This window comes from Gadus chalcogrammus, chromosome 11, assembly GCF_026213295.1.
Source record: "Gadus chalcogrammus isolate NIFS_2021 chromosome 11, NIFS_Gcha_1.0, whole genome shotgun sequence".
Classification (NCBI taxonomy): domain Eukaryota; kingdom Metazoa; phylum Chordata; class Actinopteri; order Gadiformes; family Gadidae; genus Gadus; species Gadus chalcogrammus.
The window spans coordinates 11,386,370-11,411,463 of record NC_079422.1 but is presented as its reverse complement, the minus strand read 5'-3'; the positions used below and the strand labels follow the sequence as shown (position 1 = coordinate 11,411,463).

The 25,094-nt window shown below is 44.6% G+C and overlaps 3 protein-coding genes across 5 annotated transcripts; 2 read left to right on the top strand and 1 right to left on the bottom strand.

The window, feature by feature from the left end:
• Positions 1-103: 103 nt before the first annotated feature.
• Positions 104-15,985, top strand: kcnn4 (potassium intermediate/small conductance calcium-activated channel, subfamily N, member 4). Its single transcript, XM_056602906.1, has 8 exons — positions 104-632; positions 5,040-5,135; positions 6,387-6,862; positions 9,025-9,163; positions 11,716-11,826; positions 13,464-13,585; positions 14,417-14,486; positions 14,707-15,985. The coding sequence occupies exons 1-8, from the start codon at positions 348-350 to the stop codon at positions 14,875-14,877; spliced, it is 1,470 nt and encodes a 489-aa protein (XP_056458881.1). The 5' UTR covers positions 104-347; the 3' UTR covers positions 14,878-15,985.
• Positions 14,721-18,819, bottom strand: si:dkey-79d12.4 (zinc finger protein 585A). Of its 3 annotated transcripts, none has more exons than XM_056602904.1 (3): positions 18,652-18,819; positions 18,275-18,354; positions 14,721-18,178 (listed from the first exon to the last, which is right to left on the bottom strand). In XM_056602904.1, exon 3 carries the CDS (start codon positions 17,867-17,869, stop codon positions 16,196-16,198), a length of 1,674 nt encoding a protein of 557 aa, XP_056458879.1. In that variant the 5' UTR covers positions 17,870-18,178; positions 18,275-18,354; positions 18,652-18,819; the 3' UTR covers positions 14,721-16,195. The 3 variants fall into 3 exon arrangements, with proteins under 3 accessions (XP_056458879.1, XP_056458877.1, XP_056458878.1); XM_056602902.1 differs by having other exon boundaries at positions 18,575-18,818; XM_056602903.1 differs by having other exon boundaries at positions 18,275-18,815.
• A 435-nt stretch (positions 18,820-19,254) lies between these two features.
• smg9 (SMG9 nonsense mediated mRNA decay factor) lies at positions 19,255-24,908 on the top strand. Its single transcript, XM_056602905.1, has 13 exons — positions 19,255-19,731; positions 19,817-19,891; positions 19,988-20,222; positions 20,643-20,740; positions 20,841-20,953; positions 21,215-21,326; positions 21,459-21,554; positions 21,738-21,823; positions 22,223-22,329; positions 22,649-22,756; positions 22,907-23,032; positions 23,187-23,331; positions 23,879-24,908. Exons 1-13 carry the CDS (start codon positions 19,585-19,587, stop codon positions 23,955-23,957), a joined length of 1,527 nt encoding a protein of 508 aa, XP_056458880.1. The 5' UTR covers positions 19,255-19,584; the 3' UTR covers positions 23,958-24,908.
• The last annotated feature ends 186 nt before the right edge of the window (positions 24,909-25,094 follow it).

Here is a 25,094-nt window from a genome sequence, read left to right as displayed (position 1 = left end):
CTAATAGCGTCCAACCGTGCCGATAAAAGGGACCAGACGATGTGACTCACATCCATGCAAATAAAAAAAACGTGGCGCGGCTCAAACGTTATCAGTTAGACGCTCTGGTTTTAGGGGGCGTTAAGGTGAGCTCCAGTAGGTTTAACTATCTTTGGTTTACCAGCAACTTCGATGAGCGACGGACGAGAAAGGAGCCTGGTTTTCAGTGGGCCTATTATAACGGTTCTTCTTCCCGTCCCTGGGAAGGAAGCACGGTCGGAGCCGAACGACCCGGACACTGACCGGCGTCTGCAGACAACAACGGGGAGAGTGGCGGCGGTCGCCGTCCCGTGTGCCCCCCTGCGGAAATGGAAATGACCACCAGCGGTTCAAACGGCGACTCGAAAGGCGATTATGTCAATCGCGATGGGCTGAACGGAGGAAACAGTGGAGACACGACCGAGATAACCGTGCCTCTGACTCTGCCCAAGCGGATGACGCCCGTGGAGGGCAACAATCTATACCGATTACGGGACAGGAAATTTGTGCTGGAGGATAAAAAGCGTCTCTGCGCGTGGGCTCTGGGCGTCGCGCTCCTCGGCATCCTGCTGATGATCTGCCGCGCCGAGATGTGCCCGTCTGTTTATCATCCGGTAAGTAGTCTTCCACCTCACACCGTGGGTCTGCACCGTGGATTCAACTGGATAACTTGACGATTAACAACGCTACAGGCGCAGCTTACCAATGCATCCAGAATGTTAATTGTTACAATAAATTGGCCTGTTAAATAAATGGCTTTTTTTAATCAGAAACTTTGCATGTTCATGTGTGTCGCGCGCATACACGTGCGCACACACACACACACACACACACACACACACACACACACACACACACACACACACACACACACACACACACACACACACACACACACACACACACACACACACACACACACACACACACACACAAGCACGCTAACACACACACAGACAATGGGAGAAACACTGCACTGTGTGAGATATTATTTGAAAACCCCGCCGTTTACATGACAGCCTTTTTCTATTAATGTTTTCATTTAAATTGTGCCTACCTACCGTTCCAAAGCTAGCTGAAACGGCTTGATAAAAATATCAAGAAGAGGAGTGTTTAAACAAACCGTTGAGTTCACGAGACTCCACAAGCTGTGGTCACGTTATTAATTACATCACTCAACACTCAGCTTTCAAAAACTCCCCACATGTCAAATGAAACATCATGTAATTATACTTTTTTAAATCTGTATTCTCCGTCAGCCAAAAAGATTGAGGCAGACTTATCACTAACTCGACCAAACACCTTTTTGCCATCTGTAGTGCATTATTAAAGTTGAAAGAACCCTTCTTAACCTTGTGTCTCAACTTAAAAACTAGGAGACTTGTGTCCCCTAAAAAAATGATTATAAATGATTACTTCCCCTAACTTAAGGTCTGTTGTTACTGATAGTGATGTTGAAGGCTTCCACACTCACAGTCACCACTGAGTGTAATGTCAGTCCTTCGACAACACAATTGTTGTGTGTTCCTTGTGTGGTCACAGCAGTGATGCCAGCAACCCCCCCGCTTTGCACCTGGGGGCCGGACCAGCCTGACTCGCTGATCAGAGTTGAATTTCCACTCTATTTGGTGGCACGGCCTCATGACATGAGGCGATGCAAATCTCTGTGGATAACTACGCCAGGCCACAATATCAGCAAATGATTAACTCCCCCGGTTCCTTAGGCACGCACGTGTGGGAAATAATCCCTCTTTAATGCCCCGAAACATCCAAGCTGCCCCAGGGAGGAGGAGGTGATGGACTGCGTCAAGATCCCCCTTGTCAACAACAACAACAACAACAACAACCCAATCACATAAGGCAGGAATATAGAGCTATGGGCCTTCCTTCCCTGCAGAGATAAGGTGTAAAATAACCAGCCCAGCCTGTTTATTACACTACTTCTACTTTACAAATATCCACAGAGTTAATATTCAGAGTTCCTGCCAATGTTGATATTTACAGCAGCAGACATCATTTTCATGTTCTGTATCCGTTGTACAGGAACAGTTAAAACCCATTACCTGAAGAAATACGCGCATTTGGAATATCTGAAAAGTGTTCCATCACCGTTGCAGAGCCCTACTGTGTATATAGTAGAGCAATGTACTTTGCAGTAGTGAAACAGCAGTCTACCAACATACCTGTTCCTGCTTTTGATGGAAATTGGCTATTTAAGGCAAGTTCTTTACAGCTAGTTTTTCCACATTTCACCCAAATCTCTCCTCCCCAACCCCCTCCCCCCCAAACACCCCCAACAACAACTCTTTCCACATCATCTGTATAATCAGAGCGAAAAACCAGAGGTCGTGAGCTACAGCCACATACAGCCCACTCACTGGCCACCATGTGCTGTCTGCTGGTCAGTAGAGAGCTACAAGAAGCTGGCCTATAAAGTCAACACACACAAAGGAACGGGGCACCGAAGGGAAGGAAAACATCACATTACTTTCCCCGCTCAGGTCAAGTGGATCATCTGAGAGCTCTGTGTTGCCCGTCCAAGTGTCTAGAGAGCCACGCCACCATGGCAGAACACCAGTGCATCGTGCTTATTAGTTACTTGTTACAATCACGCAGTCTGCCACATGTTGACAAGATGCCAGCCTTCGCTATGACGCTGTCACGTCTCGCCTGTACCACATTAAGTCAACCAGCCGTATCAGGGTTAGTGCAAATTAGGTTGTTTAAAAGGCCTTGAAATGACTGTTTCCAAAGGGAAAACATTACAGAACGCATTTAGAAACTCTGCAGGCAAGATGTTGGGAAGCCTCTGCTGTGGAAAGGATGGTGACATCTTGTTCGTTTACTGCAAATAAATGAATAGTGTGGAAAATGAACTAGAATCCAATTGCTCCACTTCATTTATCCATCCATTGTCCTTCAAGTTATCATCCTTCTATCCTTCTATCATCCATCAATCCTTCATCCATCCATCCATCCATCATTCAGCCACCCTTCCATCCGTCATCCTTCCATCGATCCGTCATCCTTCCAGCCATCATCCATCCATTCATTTTCCAGTCATCATCCAACCATTCATCATCCAGTCATCCATCCATTCATCATCCATCCATCCATCCATTCATCCATCCATCCATCCATCCATCCATTCATCCTCTGTCCATGAGTGCTGAGTGGCTGCAGGTCTGTGACCCTGCAGTGACACATTACTAAGTTCTTCCACTCTTTTCTTAACATGACTGTCATGCACTGTGTTTAATACACATGTGTTTAATACACATGTGTTTAATACACTGTTTAATACACATGTGTTGAATACACTGTTTAATACACACGTGTTTAATACATTGTTTGTGTAATACTCATGCCTTTAAAACACAGTGTGTTCAAGAAAATGTGTGTTGAATACATATGCGTTTAATACACAGTGTGTTTCAGACACTGTGTTTAATACACTGTCTACTTAAAGGGTAGTTCGGAATTTTGGACATAGGGCCTGATTCCGAAGTGAGCATTGGTATTCTATATCACTGGAGACAGTTTTCAACACATTTCATTCAGTCCTTCTAGTTGCAGAGTTCGCTCGTGCTAGGCTAGCGCAAGTCAACGGGCAATGCTAGCCTGCTATTAAAAACAGTCGTACCCACTCCACAGTACACCCGAGGTAAATCAATTATAACGACAGACTATACATCTGAATGTCTGTTTATAGAATAATTTTAGAAATAAAACCAACCTTGCATTGCATTGCATTTTGAGGGAATTGCGGGGTCTCAGCAGCAGTGTTTATATTCCTGTACGTAGGCTACGGCAGCGGCGGACTGATACCTAGCTTACCTGCCGCTGTCATTGATACAAACGCAGAGTACAGTGAACGAAGGAATTCTACAAGCGTATTAAATTAACAAGATATGGCCACGTTTGGAGGAGTTAGCGATGCATCTGCTTTTGAAGACGATTATGAGGAATTTGTTGTATCCAACGAACCGTACATGTACGAGCCGGTGTTTTGATGTCAAAGCCAGCAGCAACAAGCCACAGTTGAGTCCTTTCTGGATCTTGCACTGGAAATTGTTGGAAACTTTGTGGTGCCCATCTGTACCGTTTATTTCTACAATTTCTAAAAGCACACTGAACCATCATGTTGCCTAGTCGTTCAATTGCGCTTCTGTCCCACGCTTCTCTGTTTACGTTCTTCTGTCGTGATTCGGTTACAAACCTAACCAGCGCATAGTAGAATTCCGCTTCTGCTGAGAAAGTAGTCCCTCGATGATTCATGCGATGCATGGTTAGTTTTATTTCTAACATTATTCTATCAACACAGACATTTAAATCTATAGTCTGGCGTTATAATTGATTTACCTTGGGTGTACTGTGGAGTGGGTAAGACTGTTTTTAATAGCAGGCTAGCATTGCCCGTTGACTTGCGCTAGCCTAGCACGAGCGAACTCTGCAACTAGAAGGACTGAATGAAATGTGTTGAAAACTGTCTCCAGTGATATAGAATACCAATGCTCACTTCGGAATCAGGCCCTATGTCCAAAATTCCGAACTACCCCTTTAATGCAGTGTGCTTAATACACCGTTTGTTTGATACCCTGTGTTCAATACACATGAGTTAACATTTTGGAATACATTAAAGCACACAGTGTTTGGTGCACCCAATGTTTAAACACCCTGTGTTTGGTGCACCCAGTGTTTAAACACCTTGTGTTTGGTGCAACCTGTGTTCAAAACACCCTGTGTTCAAAACACCCAGTGTTCAGAACAGCCTGTGTTTAAAACAGCCTGTGTTTAGAACACTCTGTGATGCTGCACCCTGTGTCTTATGCACCCTGTGTTTGATGCAGCCTGTGTCTTATGCACCCTGTGTTTGATGCAGCCTGTGTCTTATGCACCCTGTGTTTGATGCAGCCTGTGTCTTATGCACCCTGTGTTTGATGCAGCCTGTGTCTTATGCACCCTGTGTTTGATGCAGCCTGTGTCTTATGCACCCTGTGTTTGATACATTGTGCTTCCAGGGTTCTTCCTATTCCTTCATCATCAGCTGCTCCATCAGTATGTCTACAGCCTGTCTGCTGGTCCTCATCATAGCTTTCCATTATAAAGACATTAGGGTAAGTATTCATTTTGCCTTTGTTCATGAGCCAACTTAACAAGATAGTAAATTCTTTCCTGTTTTTCCAGTGACTCTGGAAACGCTCTCTAAATAAAACACTATTGAGGGGCCAATCTTAAATATCCCCAAAGATCTTCGGTTAAGACACTTTCTATCTAGAATGAAGTAACACAATGGTGATTGAGTCTATCGGCCCGCTGATGAAAGCTCTTCAATTTTCAGTATTATGAATGTTACCAACTGGGTGTCGGCGGCGGCTTCCCGCCATACATTCAAATCATGACGATAGGATTTACATCTCCCAGCTGTGATTTTTCTGCCAGAGAAGGTATAACAGAGCTACCCGCAGACTCGTTCTTCAACTAGTTTGTTTGTTTAGCAGTGTTCTGGCAAAGAGAGGTTTGTGAGAGAGAAATGGAGAGGGATTAATCAAGCATTCCACACACGCATGTACAGAGAAGGCCCACTGCGACATGACATGTATGATCTGTTTGATGGCTATGTGTTAGGTTAGGAAGGTCTATGTGAGGGTTAGGTTAGGGTGGTCTATGTGAGGGTTAGGTTAGGGTGGTCTTTATGAGGGTTAGGTTAGGGTGGTCTCTGTGAGGGTTAGGTTAGGAAGGTCTATGTGAGGGTTAGGTTAGGGTGGTCTATGTGAGGGTTTGGTTAGGGTGGTCTCTGTGAGGGTTGGGTTGGGGTGGTCTGTGTGAGGGTTTGGTTAGGGTGGTCTATGTGAGGGTTAGGTTAGGGTGGTCTATGTGAGGGTTAGGTTAAGTTTGTCTGTATGAGAGTTATGTTAGATTGATCTGTGTGAGGGTTCGGTTAGGGTGCTCTATGTAAGGGTTAGGTTAGGGTGGTCTGTGTGAGGGTTCGGTTAGGGTGCTCTATGTAAGGGTTAGGTTAGGGTGGTCTGTGTGAGGGTTCGGTTAGGGTGCTCTATGTAAGGGTTAGGTTAGGGTGGTCTGTGTGAGGGTTCGGTTAGGGTGCTCTATTTGAGGGTTAGGTTAGGGTCAGTATGTTCACTGCATATACAAGTTTACAAGAGAGGGGGAGTCAACTATCTCTATAACAGGCAGTCTCTCTATTCACAAAGAAGTTAAACAGAAGGGGTGAAAGCCCATCGGAACGATCTCAGTCTCTCAGGTTAAATATGAAAACGTGCAAAGAGGGCTTGGTTTTTCCCAGCATCCCTTTGGGTGTACTATCTATCCTCACTTACCATGCGGTGGCGGCCCACTCTTCCTCCCAGCTCTTCATCATCGACCACCACCACGTGGACTGGCGCATCGCTATGACCGGCCACAAGATGCTGCTCATCTCCCTGGAGCTGCTGGTGTGCGCGGTGCACCCCGTGGGGACCTACTGGGAGGTGGCCCTCTCCACCCCGGAGTGGCGCACCCAGCGCCTCGACGCCAACACCTCCCTCTCACCCACGGCGTCCGTGCTGTGCGTGTCGGAGCGGCACGGCGAGCGTGTGGCGGACGCGGAGCTGCTGCTGTCCCTGCTGATGTTCCTGCGGCTGTACCTGGTGCACCGCGCCATCCTGCTGCACAGCAAGGTGCTGCTGAGCGCCTCGTACCGCAGCATCGGCTCGCTCAACAACATCAACTTCACCTTCCGCTTCGTGCTCAAGGTGCTGATGGACAAGTACCCGGCGCGCACCCTGCTGGCGTTCATCCTGCTCATCTGGCTGGTGGCGTCCTGGATGCTCACCCTGTGCGAGAGGTAGGAGCGCTGCCGGGCGTGAATGGGGGAAGCCCGCCTTCAGAGGCTAGTGCTCCTTTATATTAGGCTTCAGTAAATGTCCGTCCAACTCTGAAGTACTTAAATGTGTGAAGAAAAGTCTAACATTTCTAAAAGGGCTTGCTGTAGGCTTTTATCACAGAGGTATGCGAACACAGGTGTATCTCATGATGTTAACTGATGGCCTTGGCAGCACTTCTGACTTCACCTGTTTTCACTATGACGCCTTTGTGAGGGTGGCCCTTTGCAAGGCTCCACTTCAAGGTGCAGCGTGTTCCAAAATGTTTTCATTGTCTACGACAGCATCAAGTAGCCAAATATCAAGTAATGGGTTTACCTGAGAGATTTATGAATTGTATTTAGTTATGTAGACTGTTAAACTATGGGTCATGGCTTCCAGGTACGCTAGCGATAATGATTGTCGATTGAAAGATGCGTCCTATGTAGAGCAGGTTGCCCTTCTGGACTACTGTAAAAACATGACGTTGCAACATGGCAGCTCAGGGGGAAGATACAAAGGGCTCATTCTAAAGTAACGAAAACATGATTCATATTTTCTTGGGACAATACACAAATTAAATATATTAACATTTAATTAAATTACTGCCGTGTCCGTTCCGCTAGCCGCCACTAAATTCTACACACTGCTCCTTTAATTTTGGTTATAAAGCACCACTGTTCTAAATTGATCCTTTTCTATGCAAACAAGAACAACTGAGTCACTATGGTTCTCATGCTGAAGTGGGTTATACTCAAAAAGATTACGTCGCTGTTACAGGTGATTAGACAAATGTGATTAGGAAAGGTCTTATGTCTTCAAGTACCCAATATCAAGTCAACTCACATCTACAATGCTAGGCATATCGGAAAGCTTGTTCTTTAGATAACGGACACACAATATTTTCCAGTGGAGGCACCTTAATTAATCTGAGTCGACATTCAAATATTTACATTTTTGCTTAAAAACTTTGGTCTTCATGTTCTGCAGTGTATCACTATGACAGCAGGGAGCATTTGTGAGTGGTGTGACTAACCAGTAAATTAACCTAACTTAGAAGTCCAATAACTCTGCTTATAGGATCTCTTTTCAAATATTCAATCTTTCAACACTTGTTTACTCAAATAAGCGCACACACACACACACACACACACACACACACACACACACACACACACACACACACACACACACACACACACACACACACACACACACACACACACAAAAACACACATAAACATGGAAACACAAACGCACACACACACACAAAATGTCTGTCGGCCCATTCCCCGTAAAACCTTGATGGTCAATTTAACATTCCTATTTGGATTGTGTTCCTAATATCTGATTGAATGAAAATAATATTCTATTTTGAGTTCCGTGAGCCAATTAGAGCTCAATGCGAGCCAACATCATGTATAAACAGCATGAGGTTATCCCTGTATTTGAACCCTAATGGGTGCTTTGTTCCTATTATTATTCCGGTATGTTGTGATTTGTTTGATTTGATGAAAGGGCTTTTTGTCTTTGAATTTGGTTTCCTTAGTGAACTGTAATTACCTTTTCTTCAATTACAGAAAACGCTTTTTGAGGCTTGCGTGTTAGCTCGCCAATGTTGCAATCAGTTTTAGGTTTTGAGTAAAATAGGACAGAAAGAAAACAGGAAGTGCATTTATTCATTTGAATTGTGTAATAAGAGCAAAACTAGTAGCATAATAACCAGGAGCAAATTAAGGACAATACTAGCAGTATTATAACCAGGAGTACATTAAGAACAACAGTAGTAGTAGTAGTAGTATTATAACCAGGAGCACAATAAGAACAACAGTATTATAACCAGGGGCACATTAAAAACAACAATAGTAGTATTATGACCAGGAGTACATTAACCCTAGTAGTATTATAACAGGAGCACATTAAACTAGTAGTATTATAACAGGAGCACATTAACACTAATAGTATTATAACCAGGAACACATTAACACTATTAGTATTATAACCAGGAGCACATTAACACTAGTAGTATAATAACTAGGAGCACATTAAGAACATCACTAGTATAATTATAACCAGGAGCATATTAAGTAGTAAAACCCATAGTTGTCTTGTTTGTCTGACTCAGTGTATCTGACGCCCCCTGCAGGCAGAAGCAGCAGGTGAAGACGGGGAACATGGACACGGCCCTGTGGCTCATCGCCATCACCTTCCTCACCGTTGGTTACGGCGACGTATCGCCAGAGACGAGCTGCGGCAAGGGCGTGTGTCTTCTCACCGGCGTCATGGTAACGGGACGGGGACCCCAAGGTTTCGATAACATCCGTAGGACGCCTTTACAACACGTAACCGAGAGAGCTGCGTGCGAACGTGTTTCCCCTGGCCCCGTGTCAATGTTCTCTTCTCTTCTCCATGATCTCTGAGTGAATTTAAATGAAAGTCCTCAGCGGGACTTGGGTCGTGCCAGGTGCTTCTTCAAACCACGTCAAGTAAAACCTCTTAGGAAACAGGAAAGAGCATTGAAACAGGGCCCTGTTGACGCGGTAGGAAATCATGATGGTTTTGCTGACTAGTGATGTCAGCGTTTTGCTATTCTTACTCGTTTTATGGCATATCTCAAGTTAGGGTTTATTTCTGGACCTTTGAAGGAGGGATTCAGGACAGTAAATCCCCATTATGCTATATATATATTTATATATATGCATACAAATATATACTTTTGTGACGTTATCGACGGTTTGTCCAGTCTACGCCATGTCAGAATGGTCACGTCTAGCCTAGCAGGCTCATCGGGAAAGATACCTAATAATAAACATACATAATAATACGCAGACATAATAATACGCATTCCTAATAATACGTACACAAGTACAATTCAGGCCCATTAGGCTGCGGTCGTCATGACATCATCCCCAGTGAAAGCCCTGTAAACGCGCTGGGGAGCAGGATGTGACCGGGGTTTCCCTGCTGGTGTTGTTGGTCAGAGTGGACGAGGAGCAGTGGATCAGTTTTCTGATGCGTAACCCGTCGCCCGTTGTTCACACCGGGGCCAGACACATGCTCTCACCCCGGCCGTGTTTTATAACCTCCCCCTAAAGTATCATGCAGAAACTTTCCACCATATCCATTTTTAGTTGCCTTTATAGCCTTTGGCACGGCCACAACGTGGCGTTCCGACGTGGGCCCATTAGAGGAAAAATAAAGTTTTTTTTTAATACTTCCAGTAGAGAAACACCGTGTTGGAATAATGGAGCGAGGGAGACAGGACCACACCTGTGCTTTGTCTGGGATCTCTTCTAATCAGGAGTTGCCCTCGGCAACACTCTGGCCTGCGCTGTAACTTGGTGTTCCACAGTTGGCCCGTTGGTAACCAACTGTTTCCACTTCCACTTGCATTATGTGGAAGGATCCAAGGGAAGACGCTTCGAGGCCATCTTCAGGGAATTTACTTGGAATTGTAGAATCACTGTCCAGGGTCTAGTTAGCAAAGTAAGTATGTAAAGTTGGCTTTAAGACGAAAAATGTTGAAAAGCTTGCGATTGATTTGGTGTAAAACAACACAGTACAATACACGGAATATAGAATCTCAAGTAGGCCTATCATTAAAGATGATGTTGGACGTTCAGCAGGGAGAATTCCCTGCATACATCTCAGGAAAGAACAGCTTCCGCTTGTTTGATGTATTTGTGATCAATTCAATGGATGGCGGTCTTTTACATGCGCAAGCCTAATTTCTCTCCCTGTTTCACCCATGCAAGCCATAGAACGGAGTAAAGGTAAACTCATTCATCGTTATTAATTCTTCCGATATTTGACTATTATCATCACTTCATTGTTCCTTGTGGTAGGGTTGCCGCGGTATACGGTATTACCGGTGTTTAGGCCAACACCGTTTACTCGGTGTTGCACACCGGCAGCTCCGGGTTATTTTTATTTTTTTTCAGTAATAAAAAACAAATTCAGTAAAAATGAATAATATAATTATAATTAAGAAAATTAAAATGTGTAGAATAGGCCACAGTTGTACCCTGTGCGGAAGAGAATTGGCGTGATATTCTGATATATAAAAAAAAATATTTTACTAGAACGTTGTAAAACGCCGAAAATTGGCGCGCTGCCAGCCGCTGTCGCCGAGTGTGAGAGGAGAGTTGACGGAGAAGATGGCGGTTGACCTAGTAGTTTCAAAGTTAATACCGTTTATACCGGTAATACCGGTGTTGACTCGGTGTGAAAATGTCCACACCGCCGCGGCAACCCTATGTGAAGCTGTACGCATGCATGACCCACGACCTCAATTGACTGTGTGGCTACATGAATGCAGGGCACTCATTTTTCATAGCTCCCCGTCCAGCAATAGCACAGCACTATCCCCAGGGGAGGCCCACGGGGCAACCAGATCTATGTTGGATCACAGAGTTCGCTAAACATAACTGATGTTTTACAAGAAACCATATGGAGTAGAAAGAACAACATCACTTCTGTTGTTCTGCCTCGGAGGGTACGTGATCTGGGCTGTAAACTACACCTAGTGAAAGCGTTAAAATCCAAACACACATGGATGGTTTTAGCTTCTATGACCTAAGGAATACAAAATGTCGATCCATTCATTCATGCAGTAACTGTAACAGTTCCAAAAGGGGATCTTAATACCATGTGCTGTGTGTGTGTGTGTGTGTGTGTGTGTGTGTGTGTGTGTGTGTGTGTGTGTGTGTGTGTGTGTGTGTGTGTGTGTGTGTGTGTGTGTGTGTGTGTGTGTGTGTGTGTGTGTGTGTGTGTTTCTATGCGCGTGTGTGCATGTGTGTGTGTTTGTGTGTGACTGCGTGTGTGGTTTTGATTTCAGGGCGTAGCATGCACTGCCATGCTGGTGGCGGTAGTGACTAAGAAGCTGGCCTTGAACAAAGGAGAGAAGCACGTCCACTTCTTCATGCTGGATATCCAGATCTCTAAGAGGGTGAGGGCTAACGATCTGTCAGCATGCCAAGAAATCCCTGCCAAGGCAAACACCCACACCCACACACACACATAAACACCCACACCCACACATACAATTGAAATAGATTATCTTCCATTTGCTGAACGCTGAATAACTTGAAAATGCCCCGGGGAAATCTTGGTGGAGGATACTATCACAACGTGAACTGTTGATTTCATTACTCTCATAACCATGGTCTGACAACAGCCCCACTTCCTATGGGGTTGCACTTGAGGGTGTGTTTCAAAAGAGAGGCTTACGTTCCCTCCAAACGTTTCGCCGTCGACTCAGAAGAGGAGGCACGAGAATGACACAACAGATTTGTCCCTCTCTAACTCTGGTCCAGGTTGTTTCCGCTGCCTTGTTTTGGTGTCTTTTTATAATCTTCCTCTTCCTTAAATAGTCCACACCAGCACAGAGGAAAGTGTGGGAAGAAGGCCTGGGTTGCTGACTGTTGGTCGGTTCTGTGTGTTTGTGTGTGTGTGTGTGTGTGTGTGTGTGTGTGTGTGTGTGTGTGTGTGTGGGTGTGGGGTGTGTGTGTGTGTGTGTGTGTGTGTGTGTGTGTGTGTGTGTGTGTGTGTGTGTGTGTGTGTGTGTGTGTGTGTGTGTGTGTGTTCATGTATTCGTGTGTGTATGTATGTGTGTGTGTTCATGTATACGTGTGTATGTATGTGTGTGTTTGTCTGCGCGTGTGTGTGTGTGTGTGTGTGTGTGTGCATGTGTTTGTGTCGGGGGAAGTGTGTGTTAGGGGGTCTCTTTATAGACTCTGAGGCGTCAAAGTGAGGAAATAATTGTTTGGCTTTCAGGAAATGTACGTGTGTCGTTTTCGGACCACGCTGAGATGGACAGGAAATGGATTGTGTTAGTGTATGTAAGTGTGTGTGTATGTGTGTTCGGAAGTGTCTTGCGAAGAGGTTACGCTGTCCGACAGGATTCATCTGTTTATCTCTAGAAAGGTAGAAAACGAAACACAGAGTAACAAGCTGAGGGAAGAAGGACACAATTCTTATGGCGCATAAAAAACATATCACACATTAATAACATACAGGTGAGACATCACACCGAAACAATGCAATAGCAGGTCAAACATCACACATAAACTATATAATAACATGTGAGAGATCACACATAAATCCCTGCAATGTTTTCTTTGCACTCCAGCGTAGCGCTGGTGTTGTGCCCTTTGTCGGGAGGATACCATCACTTCCCCTCCCGGGCGCCTGCATCCTGTTCCTCGACGCGTCCCCCACCTCTCACGGGGTGTTATGGTGTGTTTGTGTTCAAGGGCTGTGCGCGCGTGTGTGATACACTGATGGGAAAACGGGAAGGACACCTGGACGCCGACACTGACAGAACATAATAGTATTAATAGCCCACCATAACAGGACCAGGAGTGACAACATCGCAGAGCACTGACAGCGTGCTGAGCAGGAAGGTCCGTACGGGAATAGAATCAAAGGGAACAGGAGTGCGGCCTTGAGTCAGTCCAATATTACCCTGTCCCTACCTTAGCTAAGCACAGGTTGATCATTGAGCCACATTTCCGTTGAACGTGAATGAGATTGCGGTTGGCGTAGGCACACTTCGTATTGATCCCCGAGCATGGCCTTCCCTAGATCCGGCACGCGGCCGCCAACGTTCTGAGGGAGTGCTGGCTGCGTCACCGCACCAACCTCTGCCGCAGGAGCAACGCCGAGCAGCGCAGACACCAGCGGTGCCTGCTGGAGGCCATCAGAGTGTGAGTCATGCCCCCCACTCAGCAGGGCTGGCCCTGTGCACACACAGGTGTGTGTGTGTGTGTGTGTGTGTATCTGTGATAGAGTGGAAACGGAAGGTAGGTAGTAGGTACATGGGTGTGTGTTGACATTGTCTGTCTGGTATAAAGATCATTAAATATTTTGTTTAAATATGATAACATGAATGACTCATCAACATTAGGGTTCATTGGAATGTGTCAAGTCCCATCTAAGGAACATCTACATTAATACATTTTATTAATACATTATTATGTAGTATTCATACGTTTATACTTGGTTTTTTATCAATTCTATTAATACATTCATATATATATAATGCATGAATACATTATTATTTAGGTTGGAAAAACTGGATTTCACCTGTTTGCATATGATATGGCATGGGAGAAGTCAATGGATATGTAGCCTTTAGTAACTAGGAATATTAATAAAAATATCACCATGATTGTTTTAAGGGTTTGGACTTGCTTTACAGTGAGGAAAATACACCACAGATACAATTTGCCTCGGACTTTCCAACACCTTTGTTTTGGGCAGACTGACCAGCATTTCAGAGACGTTGAGGTCACCGTTAGTGCGTCATGCGTAATAATTCTTTGCTCTAAATGGTTGTTTAGTTCGGTGGTTAGGTGCATCTGTTTTATTGCACATTTTATTTTCCATTTCTTTATTGGATCAACAATTACAGCGCAGCCGCTGTGGGCTGAGTGATATCATACACATCAAAGTGAATTTCGTCTAGTTTCCACGGAATTACCAGGCAACACCTACTGGAAAGAATCCCAATCTGTCAATCACTGTTCCTTCCACAGATTCCGCCACCTGCGTCTCAAGCAGAGGAAGCTGAGAGACTACGCCAGTGAGATGGTGGACCTCCCGAAGGTGACCGCGCCCCGGGACCTGTTACCCCTCATTAATCTTACATCAGATACAACCCCCCCCCCCCCCGCCCCAGGCAACCAAACCATTCCCTCTAAAACTGTGGATGATCAAGTATAATATGGGGGTCGATATTACATCCATTATTACAGAAAAGATTACTGGATAATGGAGGTTGAGTTCTGCAGGAGATAACCACCCAGCTGTGTTTTATCATTAACAGATGCAGATGATCATGTGCGACCTGAGCGCCAACTGGAACAACTCGTACCGGGAGCTGGAGCAGCGCATCCTGTCCATGGAGCAGAAGCTAGACGATCTGAACCAATGCTTCCAGCAGACTTCCGAGCTCCTGTCCCGAGCGCTGTGCCACCGCAACCCAGATATCAGGTAGCACAGTCGGGACTCTTTGGCCACTCTCGGGAGTCAGGTCCGTTGGAACTCAGTCTAGCCAAGTATGAAGCCAGTAGATAACACGCCAATAACACGGTAACATGCCGCAACATGAAAAACCTGCACAATATAATATCTTGATTGGTCGTTCTAAAGCTGCTCAACAGATACAAACCCTGTATGAACCACACTGAATGTACTTCAAAGAAGTATGATTTATTTTATTTTATATGTTAAATGCTGCATAGACTTTTGGAGACTATTCTGTAGTCTCTGGCCTGTATGAATATTAGTGTGTTGATTTCGCTACATTTCATAAAGAGGCTAACATTGCCTTATTCCTGGGGAATACAAAAATATATTTTGTAGGAAAGTGCTTGCTTCTGACGCATCGCTGTTTAGCTTCTACTTGAAATGAAAAGTTAAAAAGCCCACAAATTGATTATAATTGTTTGCTACAAAGTTTTTGTATTTATTGAATTTACAAAACCCTTTCAAGATTATTGTTTACCATATTCCTACTTCTAGTAAAACTATTAGTGAACATTAAAGCTCATTCATGGATCAATGCTGATCAGGTGTATAAAATGAATATCTGGGCTTACACACCGCTGTGCTATTGGCAACCGAACAGGCCAATCTGGTGGTTATACACAAATAGCCCCATCTGCTGGTGATTCACAAAGTAGACCGCAGCTGGAACACAACTACCAACAATGTGCCACTGACTTTTAACCTAAGCATTATAAGCCTTTACATGGCTAGTTTAAGATTAAGAAAACAGGCATCGGGCAAGTATGAAAACCGTCTTTAACAAAACTTTTAATAACCTGGTTTCACAAAGTTGTTCATCCTAACAAATGATAAACCATACTTTGAAATGTCAGCGAGGATTGTTGATCAATTGAATAAAAACTATTCAAAAGGTCTTCCAATGTTCTGTCTTAGAGTTAGGTAAAGAAACATCTCACCTTGGGTTTGTCATATGGAATATGGATAATTATTCAGAATAAACAGAACAGTTATTTTATATAATCTGCATTTGTGTTACATTTGTCTGTCAACAGTTTTGCAGGCAAGACAAAAACTATAATAAAACATTTTATCAGAAGGTGTCCTGTTTTAATTTCCTTTTCATCAATCAATATGTATAAATAAAATAATGTTCAGTGCCATATCTAAAGTCACAAATACCAAACCATTGTAATCATAAAATGGAAGACTTTAGAAGGTAAAAAAACTTGTGTGAACTTGAATGCATGTGTTGGGGAACAAACAACACAAACCTATTCAACAGGAAATGGATCTGTTATAAAGTCTCACTTTAAGCGTTTTCTATGCACCTTTGGTTTTTGCATGTTTTGAAGTTGGTGCCATATATAAGCAGAAGGTCTGTCGAAGCACAATCCACATTCACAACAAAAGGGAACTTTCTTGATGCAACTCTTCCTTGACTTTTGTGTCCAGGAAACACCCGCAGGTTTCCTTGATTGGCCCGTTAAATGCTCCACAAGGAGTTTAGCTCCTCGGAAGGTTTCTCCACACTTGGCACATATATAGCTGCTGGCCTCGGCGTGCTGAACACAGTGTCGCAGGAGATGCAGCCGCCGCAGGAAGCTGCGCCCACACTGGCAGCGGTGCAGGCGGCGGCCGCGGTGCCGGTAGCGGTGGGAGACGGCGAGCGAGGGCTGCTGGGAAACGGCGCCGCACTGCCGGCAGGGGTACGAGCCTTTGGAACGCCAGCTTGTGCGCAGACTCTTCTTGGGCTCCTGGCTCTTGGTTTTGGAGATCCTCATGACGATGGGGGGATGCTCGGCCGTCGGCTTAGCTTTGCAGACCACAGTGGCGGCCGTCCAGGACGGTTTTGCTTGCCGAGTCAAGGCACTGGTTGCTCCGGCGTTGGCTGCTATAGACGCCGCTCTGGATCTAGTGTTCACGCGATGCTGGAACACACTCTGGACAGGAGCCTGTGGTTTGGTTTTGCTCTTGTGAGGAGGGGTCTGAACATCAGTCACGAAGTTGGCCACATGCCCGTTTAGTAAACCCTCGTCTGTCTTAAAACAATGTCCATTCATAGTGGGGGTGATTCCTCTGATATCCTGAGAAGGTGCGACTCCACTGGAGGACAAGACAAGTCCAGATCCACCTGCGGCAGAGGCAGTGCTGATCGGCGTCATCAGGGCAGGGTTCGTAATAATGCAAACTTTGGAGGTCACCTTGGTACTGTGAACAAAGACCATATGACTTAGCAAACTATTCTTGGTAGCAAAACAGGCTTTACAAATATTGCATTTATTGGGCGGCGACGTGGAGCAGCTCCAGAAGATGGTCGGGGAGAGCGGCTTGGGGCCCTTGGGACACACGTGAGACCTGTAGAGGCTCCAGTGGACGAACACCTCGCTGCAGAGGAAGCACACGTGGTAACGCGCCCTGTGCTTTAGCTGAGCCTTCTCATTGCGGAAGCTCTTCTTGCATACTGAGCATTGGAACGGACTCGCCATGCCGCTGCAGTGATGCAGGTGGACTTTGAGGTTCTTAAAGGGCCCTTTGCCACAGTTCTCACACATCAGCTGTGTCACGGCCGGGACGTCGTCCCCAGTGTCGTCCATGGTCTCGGTAGAGGAGGAACTGCTGGATGACCCGCTCGAACTTGACTCGGAAGAGGAATCCGAATCAGTGTCGTGTGAAATCGGTCCTCCGATTTCCTCTGGATTAAATTCCCCCGCTTCATCATCAGAGGAGTCTCTGGATGAATCGTCGTCCGAAGAGTGCTGCTGGTTGTCGTCTGTGTGGCTTGTTAAATGGTTTGTGCCGTTGCAGTCGTCGTACATTCCATCATAAGGATTTTCCACTTTGAAATCTTGCCTTGAAATGTAATGTGTAGACTGATACGGCTCCATATCATCTCTTTCTTCTTTTACCGTCACACAAGGCATCGTGGCTGACACTGGTCCAATGGTGTGTTGTATTGGGCTGTTTAACATTTTTGCCATTTGTGGAAAATCACAATCTTTTGAAACGGGGGTAGAGTCCTCTTTGAAGAATACATACAATGATGTATGATTCTTCTGAATTATCGGCAATACAGCAGTCCAGTGTTTCTTTAAAAGATTGCCTCGAGCAGGGACATGTCCAAGCAGTGTTTAACTCATATGTTGTAAAACTAGTTCCTGTATCAGAAGCATATCTGACAATTATCGAAAATCAAAACGTCTTCTGCACAGCAGTCTTGTGCATTCTTAAGGAATTACACATGACTTATCCCTTCCACCGATAATAGCATTGATGCTGTCCTGCAGAACCTGCATTTGAAAGGAGAATGTATGAGGTTATAGGTAAAACAAATTGACAAATTATGAAAATATACAAAGTAAAGGACAATTATTTTAGGATTATACCTGTTGTAATATGAACCTCAACCAGTCCAATTAACCATGGGGTCCAGCAAGTGTGACACAGTTCCATACACCCATCTGTTCTACAATAATACACCGATAGCACATTCGCGTTGTTCACTACATTGCACAAGTGTATTTTCTAAAAGACGACGTTAAAGCAGGGCAAATTAATTGTACTAAGACGAATAATACAATCCGATTGATTTGCTGAACTTCCTCCACAGAAATGTGTAATTGTGTTGGTCCGTGTAAGTACAATTTGGCATGTGATGATGCTAACCCTATCAAAATAATACTCACAAAACCTATACGTGGAATGTAACCACTTCCCGAGTGGTTCAAAATAGCAATTCAACTGCTAATGTTGTCATATTTACCACGTTTTCATATTTTATCCCTCGCAATCATAAGACAAAGTGCCTTATTAATCTTTCTACGTCGGGTTAAACCGGATGAGGTTGAGTCGGGTGGATTTGATGCACGTACTCCGTAACACCTCATTCAGCTTTCAAAATAAAAGTCAATAGTTTACGTTTCAGCAGTTATCAACAGCATCTAACAATATAATAACAGCCTTACTACTTGGTAATGTAATACTTCATGCATTCATATTTGGAATTTAACTATTAAAATCTGTGTATGAGGATCCCATAACCGTTTTTCCTGTATGACACTATTGGGTTGTTTGAGGCAGGTAACTCCGCTACATTGGCTACACTGCACTTACATATTAGAATCTCCAGTGGTTAGGGCGACTAATTTGTCAGTTTGTTGACAGTTTCTATTACTGTATAGTAGGTTTGGATAGTATGTATTGATGTTAGCAATTAATTCCCATAACGTGGGTATAAAATAAACAATTAAATAATATGGTGGGGCCGAATGTTTGTTTTCCAAATGTATGTTTCTCAACGAGATCATTTAAAAGATGGACCTGGGTCGCTTGATTTTATTCACTTTAGATATATATGAGGGCGGGGTTAGTGCTTAAGCGCTACCTCTGTGGTGGAAAGTTACTCAATCGGGGAATGTCGAGCTACAAAACAAGCTCGTTGTTTTTAATCGTGAGGGTTCTTGCTTGCTGTGGTCGCAGTATAGACAGCATCTTTCTTTATTGTTAGTTAAATTATGTATATGGCACTAGGCGGGTTATCTTAGAGCTATAATAATATCCATGCTTCGTTTGAGCTACGGGGACGCTTGGACACATTGCCTAGGTGAAATCAGCTGCGCACCAACGTGTATTGTCGGAGGCAAACCGTTTCTGTGCTGAAACGCTGTTGGTAGTCCACCCACTACGGTGTGTCATCATGTCAGAGTCGGGCCACAGTCAGCCCGGGATGTACGGACAGGGACGGAGGAGAAGACGGAGACGGGGGGAAAGAGAGTCCGGCATTCCCGGTCAAAATTTGTCGGGACCAAGTCGTGACAGGGACTATTACCCTAGAGAACGAAGGGTAAGCTTTACACCACCGACAATTTTTTTTTTTAAATATGATGTTGAAAGTTGGTATGATACATTGTTGACGTATTTTTTCTCAGGATACAAGTGAGGATCCTCCAGGACAACTCCTCCAAAAGACTCCCATCATACTCGCAAAACCCCCCGGAGAAAGAGTATGTGGGACTTTTGCTCTGTATTTTCCCCTGATGATTCTCTTGTCTTTCTGTTCAACGTTTTCAATTTCTTTTTATGATTTTATCCTTTTGTAGTCAAAGCCAGCTCAGAGTGTCTCTGTCAGTGGAGCCCCTGCCCCAGAGAAGCCGATTATGTTAATCAAAACGAGGGAAGACGCCACAAAATGTGGTACTCCACCAGAGGCAACCCCTCAGCTCCCTGGCTCTGGGCCGTCCAAGATGGAGAGGGAGGGACAACGTCCTACACAACCTGTTTACCAGATCCAAAACCGTGGCATGGGTGCCTCTGCCTCCAGTGGTGCTGGGGACCGTGAGTTTGTGTTGATTCTGTGTTCAGTATAGTATAGTATGGCAGTAGTAAAGCGTTATCCTGTTTCCCACCTTTTTAAGGCATAGTATTTGGGGCAATGACTGACTTGTCATTGTTGTTGGGCCCTCTTACAAGATCAGCTTACAGGATCTTATCGATAAACTCTTCAGCCTAGTCATAGAAGCGGATGCTTTTATCCAGAACGACTTCCAGTGGGTTCAGATACCGGTCACTTAGGAACAAGTCAGAGTTTGGTGTCTCAAAAGGTACATGTAGGTTGGGTGCAGGCATCGGAGATTGAACCCTGAATCTTTCAATCGGGAGTGGAATACCCTTGCTTCGGCAGTATCCTCTACTCCCTTACAATATGGAATAATTTAGCCTCCCTGCATGTCTCAGATTCTGCTCTATGCATTGCAGCTGTGGTTGGCCAGACCAAACTAATCGCTCCAGAGAAGATGAGGCAGAGCATCAAGCTCGTGGACGATCAGATGAACTGGTGTGACAGTGCCATGGAAGTGAGTCAGTGTCATGGAGCTAAACTAAACGGTACCCAGAGGGGTCTCAGTGTTCACGGTCTGCGATGACGGATGTAAAGAGGTTTTACGTGTCTTCTAGTACTTGAGGGACCAGACCGATATGCTGGTCGTGGGAGTCCTTGGCCTACAGGGAACTGGGAAGTCTACAATCATGTCTCTTATATCTGCAAACACTCCAGAGGAAGACCAAAGGTAAGTACATGTTTACATTTAGGATTAATTTACCACAATGTGACAGTAAAAACTAAGACATACAGGTGTACTTGCGATATGCATTGTTGAACATAACACCCTTTTCACACACCGTATTTGGCTGGGTTTGATGAACATGTTGCGTCTGACCGATTAAGGCCAAGCTTCCAATACCCTGGAACTACAGCGGTTAAAGGAAGCTAGGCTGGCTAGGAGCTTATGAACGCTCTGTTTCTGACTTCTAGGGTTTTGTTCTTTCAGGGCTTTTGTTTTCAGGACTCAGACGCAGGAAATCAAGGAAAGAGCGGGAAACCAAAGCACAGGAATAGATTTCTTCATCACGCAGGAGAGAGTCATCTACCTGGATACACAGGTAAAACTCATGAGAGGAAGAAAAACAGTCCAGTTTGATCATTCTTCAAACCTTTGAAGATTGCGAAAACTACTGAGTAAACACGGGGTGTTCTGATGTCTTCTATTCCTAAAACCTTCTTTGCCGTTTCAGCCTATCCTCAGTCCCTCCATTCTGGACCATCTTATCAACAATGATCGGAAGTTACCTCCAGAGTACAACCTTCCGCACACCTACATAGAGATGCAGGTGAGTACTGGGCAAGCAACAGACATTTGTCATTAGCCAATTAAAGATTGGCTAATTTTGAAGTCAAGTCTCCACAGTTGTAGAACACAGTTCAAAGTATATCTCATGAGTATGTTTCACATGCTTCCTCAGTTTCTTCAGTATAAAGTATATCTCATGAGTATGTTTCACATGCTTCCTCAGTCTCTTCAGATGGCGGCCTTCCTCTTCACAGTGTGTCATGTAGTCATAGTAGTTCAAGATTGGTTCACAGACATCAACATGTACAGGTACTTTGGTTTATGTACTGTTGCCCTATTTAATGTTTTTTTTGGTATAATGAATTTATTGGCCTAATTTATTATTGGTTGTTTTTAATCTGGTCAGCTAGTTTGTGTGCTTTGGTAACGATGTTCCTTACAGTATTCAGATAATTAAAAACCTCAAATACGAAAAGTTTCTTATTAATAGTGACATTCTAGCTGTTTGCCTCATGGAGACTATTACTGAGATTGCAGTCAAGCTTTACCGACCAACTGGCTGTAAAACTGCTGGATTCCAATCAAGACAGACATTATATCAACATTATTTAAACATGTTGAAACCATTTCATGTGTGTTACCAGCAGCTAAATGTCAGCCACAACTTAGCAGCAGCGTCAACAGTTGAAAGTGTGTTTTTGTTTCTAGGTTTCTTCAGACTGCAGAGATGCTCAAGCCCTCGACTCCCTCGGCCAGTCACGACAGCACCGGCTCCTCAGGGGCCGAAGAGGGAGCCGAGTACTACCCCCATATAGGTGAGTGCTGAAGTACTCTAGTACTCTAGTATATATGCTATACTATATATATCCATATATATTATGGATCTACTACTCGCTGTACTATGTTCACTACTATGGTACTACTGCTTGCTAAACTAAGGTTCACTACTATGGGACGAGTACTCGCTGCACTACATGCACTGCTATTGGACTACTACTACACGCTGTACCATGTTCACTACTGTGGTACTATGACTCACTGTACAATGTTCACCATGGTACCAGTACACGGTGTAATGTTTGCACTAAAGCATTCAAATGAAGATCAGCACCATCTTGTGTTTTTTCGGTGCAGTTTTCCTGCAGAACAAAGCCAGGAGGGACGACTTTTGCCCACGCAATCTGAAGAACATGCATTCAGTGGTTGACAAAATGATGGCGCACTCCCATCTCAAATACAAAGGTAAGGAAAGTCCCAAACCAACCACCTCCGCTCGTTTGAGAACTCGTGCCATCTCCTTCATCTCGTTTGAGACTGCCAGTTTACACGACCGGCAAACACTGCCAGCTGAGGGGGGAACCCCTGGTTGACCTATGTTCCTCTTGCTCCCAGGAACCCTGTCCATGCTGGACTGCAACATGTTCCCAGGTCTTGGCAGGAAGTACCTTGAGAGCGAGGTGAACCTATTCCTGCTCCCACCGCAGGACAGTGAAGGGGACGAGGGCCTCACTAAAGCAGGTGTGCTTCCCTGCTGCTCCGACCTCCCCTCAAACACCTCCCTTCTTCAAGAGCTTGTGGAGCATGCAACATCCAAATGTCTTTGTTAGCCAAGAGCAGAGATGTTGAGAAGGTCCGTTTGTGCGTGTGCGTGTGCGTGCGTGCGTGTCTACAGGTTCCGGGTCGTCTCCTCTCTTCTCTCTTCTCCCTGGATACAGAGGCCAGCCAACCTTCTCCTCTGTGGTCTCCAAGCTTCGCAGCCAAATACTGGCCATGCCTCGCTGCCAGCTGTCCCACACCATCCTCACAGAGAAGAACTGGTACCTCACACACTTCACCCTCTTTATCTCCTTCCTGTTTCTTCACTTCTGCATTGACTGTATTAAATACATTTAACACATTATGCTGTTATTATTATCATCATTATTCTATTAAACCAGCATATGTTTAGGGTACATTGAACACATCATTATTCTATTAAACCAGCATATGTTTAGGGTACATTGAACACATCATTATACTATGAAACCAGCATATGTTTAGGGTACATTGAACACATCATTATACTATGAAACCAGCATATGTTTAGGGTACATTGAACACATCATTATTATATTAAACCAGCCTATGTTTAGGGTACATTGAACACATCATTATTCTATTAAACCAGCATATGTTTAGGGTACATTGAACACATCATTATTCTTTTAAACCAGCATATGTTTAGGATACATTGAACACATCATTATTCTATTAAACCAGCATATGTTTAGGGTACATTGAACACATCATTATTCTATTAAACCAGCCTATGTTTAGGGTACATTGAACACATCATTATTCTATTAAACCAGCCTATGTAAACAGGTTCCACTACGCGGCTCGTATCTGGGATGGAGTGAAGAAGTCTTCAGCCCTGGCTGAATACAGCCGCCTGCTGGCCTGAGACCAGGGGCCCGGGGCCCTCGGTCCACCCTCCTTCAGCAGAGTCTGTGTTCCAAGGAGAGCTAAGCCTTCTGCCATGGGGGCGGGACCTTTCTATCTAAATGAAGAGCTTAACATAACTGTGATGTTGAAAATGATGGAAGACTGATGGTTGGGCAGGGGCGAAAGATATGCATTTGGACATGCCTTGGCAAATGTGTATTTTTGTTTTTTAATTGGCCATTCATTATGTTTTGTTTTGGAGCTGCGTGATCACTGTATATTATAAAATCTCTTGCCAAAATTTAACCTTTGATTTATTTTATTACAATGGGTGAAAACATGAACATCAATGTGAAATTGGTTAAATCCTTTTATTAAAGTGGGGGTGGGGGCGTGAACATGAGCATCAATGTGAAAAATGGCACCAAAATGATGTCTCTTCAATAATACCCACAGCACCTTTAAGACCCCCTCCACGTAGCTGGCTCCAATGGCCCGTTAACAGTGCACTGCTTCAAGACCGGGGACATGAGCCATGAGGCCCAACGACTGGAGAGGTAGGCGTACTGGGCAGGGACCGCTCTTGCAATGCTCAATGTTGCACTGGAGTGCTTCCTGGTGCTCTGAGAAGGAACAGGAAGTGGGACAACCTCCGCTCGACGGGTCGCAAGGGTCCTCACTGTCAACCTCAGGTGTCCAGAGTCGTGAGATGACGGGACTTGGTGGCAGCAGGCCAACCCTGACAAATGGTGATGGTCCCCATGGTTATTCACAATACTAATCTTTTGATGGACTCACTTGGGAGTCACACACACTTTGGTGGCTTAAATCATGTATCATTAAATACGGAATATCCCAACGAAGGACTTTGCATTATCACTGACCCAGTGTAAGGCAGGGTCAGGCAAGTAGAAACCGTTAAATCCCACAACATTTGCAAGACCTCTGGACCTTTTAGATTTGGGCATAACATTACAAGTATGCCCTTTTTCCTCTTATATATTCCTTTGACGTGTCTTGCTTATTGCACCATCTGGTAGCTAGAAACCTCGTTCACTGTCAGACAAGAAGTTCTAACAGTAATCCCAGTTTAAAAAATTTACCCAGCAATGTAGAGCAAAACATCTCCAAGTCAAGAGTTCTAGCCCAGTTCAGT

What these genes read in the sequence shown, in the direction of transcription:
- smg9 (XM_056602905.1), top strand. Translation starts at nt 19,585, where the DNA reads ATGTCAGAGTCGGGCCACAGTCAGCCCGGGATGTACGGACAGGGACGG. An exon ending in CTCCAGTGGTGCTGGGGACC is followed by an intron (nt 20,223 to 20,642) that starts GTGAGTTTGTGT and finishes TATGCATTGCAG; the next exon opens with CTGTGGTTGGCCAGACCAAA. An exon ending in ATCCTCACAGAGAAGAACTG is followed by an intron (nt 23,332 to 23,878) that starts GTACCTCACACA and finishes CTATGTAAACAG; the next exon opens with GTTCCACTACGCGGCTCGTA.
- si:dkey-79d12.4 (XM_056602904.1), bottom strand. Translation starts at nt 17,869, where the DNA reads ATGGCAAAAATGTTAAACAGCCCAATACAACACACCATTGGACCAGTG.
- kcnn4 (XM_056602906.1), top strand. Translation starts at nt 348, where the DNA reads ATGGAAATGACCACCAGCGGTTCAAACGGCGACTCGAAAGGCGATTAT. An exon ending in ATGCTCACCCTGTGCGAGAG is followed by an intron (nt 6,863 to 9,024) that starts GTAGGAGCGCTG and finishes CGCCCCCTGCAG; the next exon opens with GCAGAAGCAGCAGGTGAAGA. An exon ending in CTGCTGGAGGCCATCAGAGT is followed by an intron (nt 13,586 to 14,416) that starts GTGAGTCATGCC and finishes TTCCTTCCACAG; the next exon opens with ATTCCGCCACCTGCGTCTCA.